At 32.8% G+C, this 5,439-nt stretch overlaps 1 protein-coding gene across 1 annotated transcript; it reads right to left on the minus strand.

Moving 5' to 3' along the window:
• Positions 1–241: 241 nt before the first annotated feature.
• LOC139888071 (dynamin-related protein 4C-like) lies at positions 242–2,803 on the minus strand. The gene is made up of 2 exons (XM_071871104.1): positions 2,280–2,803; positions 242–1,748 (listed from the first exon to the last, which is right to left on the minus strand). The coding sequence occupies exons 1-2, from the start codon at positions 2,801–2,803 to the stop codon at positions 242–244; spliced, it is 2,031 nt and encodes a 676-aa protein (XP_071727205.1).
• Positions 2,804–5,439: the final 2,636 nt, after the last annotated feature.

The following is a 5,439-nucleotide window of genomic DNA, read 5'->3' on the forward strand; positions in this document are numbered from 1 at the left end:
TGATCTTCGGAATAATGATGCTGCCAGAATGATAAATTAGAAATTTTGAGACTTCTATATACTGATTTGTGTTGGCTAATTTGTGACGATATTCTGTTTATGTAAGAATGGTTGATGAAAATGAGAACTCAATGGTAGAAGAGGGTTGAAAGGATAAAAAGAATAAGAAAAAGAAGGGAGGTAATAACGCTGCTAAAGAAGTTCAAGTTGTACTATAGATAGATAGATTATGGTGGATCATTTAATTAATTAGGTCAGTCATATTTTTAATGTAAATTTCAGGAATATCATTCATGACTTGTGTAATGACTCGTTTTGATTCTCGGAGCATGGCAATGGTGGTATGTAGCATCTTCCTTTTAATATCCATCGGTAGTTCATCATCATCATCATCCGACGTCGTATTCTCTACACCATTGTCACGCACAACCATCTCGTACGCTATTCCCATATACATCTCTTTGTTCACTATTTTCCTAATCCAAAACTGAAGCTGAAGCGCAGTCCAATCTACCATTCTTTTTAGAGCAATGTTCCAGTAAGCAGTCATCCTCATTTTCAGATCAAAAGCCTGATTTATCATGTTTTCTGATACATTTAATAGGTGCTTAAACTCCATCTTCCCATAACCTTCTACATACATTGTTATATTATTGTCATTATTGTCATTATTACGATGATTGTGGATTACCTTCAAAAACTCGTCACGAGGATTGCCCATGAGCATGTTCAAACTCGGTATATAGTTGGGGTCACAAGTGTAATCTGTGATCTTCTCCGTCTCTAACATTTGAATGAATCTTTCAATAAACGCATCCTTGATGTCATCCATCACGTTCCGGGTTGCTTTTTTCATGGAAGAAAGCAACCATGGATAGTTGTTATTCCCACAACGATCAATCAAGACTCTTAAACATACGGTTTCAAGGTAATCGAACACCTTTTTTACAAATTCAATCGGCAAATCCGATATAATTGTAACTTTTCTTCTAAGCAACTGAAGGAACACGGAGCGTGGATATAAATAAGGCAACCGGGTACCGTTGGTTTTCTCCAAAACCTCAATCTCCTCAACCAGAAAGTTGTTAGGGAATTTGATACTTGTATGGAGTTGTTCTGAAAATTCGTCCAACATTTCGACCAAGCGAACAGTGCCATGCATATCTTTATCATCCACATCCTCATCAAACTCGCCTTTTATTAAGATCTTTTCGAGACTGCTCTCGACGGACCCAATGATTTGCATAAATCCGGTCATTCCATGAGAAATACTCATAAGATTATGGGATAATTTATCTAGCTCCAAAATTGAAGCCTTTAGTTTGTCATCAAGGTCCTTGATGACGTCTGAAAACCATCTTGATATGATCATTAATTGAATCCGATTAATCCTACGGGCCAAGGAAGAAATACCAACCATGGAGGTTTTAAGATGTGCCGAAAACGCGGGTGTCTTTCTCTGGAAGAAAGTTGCTTCTCGGATTTGTGCTTCATCGTGCGTTTCCCCAGATCTCCGATTGCTAATTACAAATATCTGATTTTTGTGCATATTCAAATCGTTTCGCAGATACCTCTGAAAGTCGTCACCATTCCAAAATTGGTCGCATTTGGTATAGACGGTGAGTGCCCTCTCCTTATTAGTGTCCACATGGCGTGACATGGACGTCGGTGTTCTGATCTTCCGTAAAACTACACCGCACGCATTGATAACTTCTATGATGATACTATCTTTTGGCTTAATGTACTGTCTGAAACAATTAAGAAGTTCGTCAAGGGAGATCACAAAATGAAAATGTTCATTTTTCTCTAAGTTCACAAGTTCTAACGTTTTTGTAGCAATAATAACAAATTGTTATTATTACTATGTTGGAGATAATCGGTTAATAGGTACAAATCAAAATCCTACATCGAAAATTAAAAGAAACTAATACAGTATATGCGTATGGGGGCTGATTCGTACACCACCAAATTTAGCCATACACCACCAAATATGCATTACAGTGTTGTACAGTACAATATTTTAATGCACCTTTGGTGGTGTATGGCTAAAATCTAGTGGTGTACGAATCAGCTCCCTATGCGTATTAGCACATGGTAACATACTACGAGTAATAAACTTATGTGACATGTTGTTGAGCTAAAAACAACCCTACATACTAAATTATATATGTAGATTATTACGGAGTAATACAAATTTTAGAATCGGCATATATCTATACTACAACTTATTAATGAACATGACCATGTAGGTACTAAAGAGGAAAACGATACATAAGCACAGATATGTATCATCATCAACAAGCGTTTTTGTTCCGGGCAAATCGATAATGGTGAGATCCGGAATACCATTCTTCTTAACTATCAAAGTTATAGGTGTAGTGGATTTTTTCATAGCTTCAAGAATGGATTTTGATACCTCCTTTTCGTCCTTGATTCGTACCGTGTTTTTGTTGTAATCTAGTAGTAGATCAGGTTCAGGATTCCAATGTCTTTGAAACCTCATTATGAGAGGTACCCTTGTTGGGGGATCAAATCCAGATTGCAAATTTGAACCCACGAGTAAGTCTATCACACTCGATTTGCCTGTGTGCTGATCTCCAATGAAAACGATTGAAGGAAGAGGGATGCCTTCTTTGATGACGTTGAGGCGACGAAGCTGGTCTATCTTGTCGAGAATTGGACGTATGTTGTCAATATAGGGCGAAAGAAGAGGCGGAAAATCTGATTTCAGAGTGTCGTTATTAGAAGTGGTGGTATTGATGTTCCTAACTTGTACGATGATGTTCATGTTGTTATCGGCCATTAATTAGCAGATATTGTTAGAAATAGAGTGAGAAAATACATTGTAAAAGAGACTATTTGAAATAGAGTGTTGGTTAGTTACCGTTCTTTCCAAACCAAGAAAATAACGAATTTGAAGAATCTCATTAGTTTACTTTTAAAAATCATTTTTATAAACCTTTATTTAATTATAATTATATTTATATTTATATTTATAATTTATAATAATATAATAATAATAATAATAACAATAATAATAATAATAATAATAATAATAATAAGATTTGTTAAGTTGCATCACACATTTAATTTATAAACATTAGTTATAACACATCACACATTTTTTTAGGGTGGTTTAGTTGCGGTTTGTTTGTTTATTCCTCGGTATGGTTCTGGTTCAGCTCCGCTGTTGATAGCATTCGCTCTTTTTTGTTTTTTTAATCTTTGTTTTCTAGTTTCGAGCCTAGCCGTTGATCGTTGATCGATTGTAATTTTGTTGGTTTTTATCATCTTTCAATGAAATAACTTTTGTTATATAGTTTTCGTTATGTTTGTCAGAAAAAACATTTAACATGTCTTTTTGGATTAGTGATGAAACCCCTATGAACGAGCATATTGGTTTTCCAATAGAGGGTGAACCTCGGGTAATCAAGGTCCCCGAACGTGATATCGGGTGAATTGCGTATCACGTGCGCACCCTCTGGTCACACTTCCTTAACCAGGGTGGTATGCTTTATTAGTTTATTTGGCAACTCAGTGACACTCAAGCAAGTCTGCGTGGTTTATTTATCATGTAAAATAACAAATGTTAATATGTTCAAACTCATTTGTATTGATCCACTCAAAATTAAACATTGCAACTGGGTTAGCGCAGGGCCATCTTGTTAATTTTATGAGCTTTGTTTGAAAAATAAAAGTGAGCCTTATATATACAAACGTTTTTCATATATATTAATAACTTTAATAATATTAAAAAAGTCATAAATACTAGGTATGTAATGCAGAAATGGACATGTATTTTTTAAAAATTTCTAAATCATTAATTAACAAAAATTGGACCTAGGTTTATGATATTAGGATGTATTTTTTTGGGCCTTTATAGATATCGGGCCATGTACGACCATACGCCTTGCACGCCCTAATATCCTACTCTAGGTCAGCGGGATGGCAATGAGTTGGCTTTGGATCCGGTATAGGTATTTTCAGCTCGGATTTCAGTTAAAAAAATTCGACTCAAATTCAGACTCATATTCAACGAGTCCCAATTTACTTACTAAGTGTCGTGTTGAAGAGTTTTCCCTCAGGTATCTAGCTCCCATCCCAACATGTATTATATACATACATTATTAATTAACATATGTATAATATCTATCTTTTATCTATGTATCTATGTCTATCTTCTATCTATTTATCTATCTATCTATACATTATAAAGACTTAATACATGGTAGTATTTATGATTTATTCTCTTCATAAATTAAAGTAAAATAGTAAAGAGAAAAAATTACCCCTAAACTTTAAATTGAATCTTATGCTAATAATTAATTTTTTTAGAATGTTGATAGAACTTTTGACTTTCTTAGTATAAATGAGGATAGTTAGAAGTTTAATGAAGTTTTAACTTTTATATATATATATATATATATATATATATATATATATATATATATATATATATATATATATATATATATATATATATATATATATCATTTTTCTTACTTTTGAATTTCTTGATATTATAACACTTAACAAAAGATAACTCATGCATATATAGTATGAAGTTAAACATCCTTTCATTTGTCTACATTTAATATGAAATTATGTATTGACTATATATAGAATACAATTCACTTTGAGTTATGTATGTTTTTAAAATTAGTCTTCAATACAAATCCACTATAAAAACATTCAACGACAATTTCTTTTGATCTACCATAAAAAGGTGTTGAAGATCCTATGATCTTGATATGCCACCTACAACTAACATGATGACGGAAAATACATTATGTGTAGTCTTTTCAAAGTCAAAGAGACACGAATTTAAAAATAAGTAACCATGGCATGAGACACTTTAAGAAGGAATGAGTATGTGATGTTTTTTTTATGTCAATGTGATAGTCTAATTTTTGTATTACTATGATGTAAGTTTTGAGAATCTTAAGTGAATGAAAATGGTGTTGAAATAATAACAATGTTGACTAGGCTTCGGTCCGGACTGATGCAAGCTTGCCTTTCAAAAAAAAAAATAATAATAATAATACCAATGTTCGACGGTGGTGGTCAATAAAGATAGTCAACATGCACATGTATATTGTGGAAATTTGACTTGATAAAAGTTGCCAAACTTCACCTATCACATACTTGTCAATTGTTTATATTTTCTGTCATTTCTAGTAGTATAAATAGAGATGGACAAAAGCCCATTCATCATCCCAAAAAAAAAATACATTCTCAAGTCATGTACTAAAAAAATTTAATAGAAAGTTAGTGAGTGTTAATCTCATAATTATAAGAGATATAAAGATTAGTGTTTATCTTTGTAATTAGAGAGAAAGTGTAATTTCTATTATTCTTATTTGTGAACGTTATTTTCATTAATTGCTTTCCATTACTCTTCCCTGTCAATCAGATTTTGTTGTTATTTATGTTCATGTT

This window comes from Rutidosis leptorrhynchoides, chromosome 2 (assembly GCF_046630445.1).
Source record: "Rutidosis leptorrhynchoides isolate AG116_Rl617_1_P2 chromosome 2, CSIRO_AGI_Rlap_v1, whole genome shotgun sequence".
Classification (NCBI taxonomy): Eukaryota; Viridiplantae; Streptophyta; class Magnoliopsida; order Asterales; family Asteraceae; genus Rutidosis; species Rutidosis leptorrhynchoides.

Coding starts and splice junctions, on each gene's coding strand:
- LOC139888071 (XM_071871104.1), bottom strand. CDS start 2,803: ATGGCCGATAACAACATGAACATCATCGTACAAGTTAGGAACATCAAT. Junction 1,749..2,279: donor GTTGATGATGATACATATCT/GTGCTTATGTAT, acceptor TAATTGTTTCAG/ACAGTACATTAAGCCAAAAG.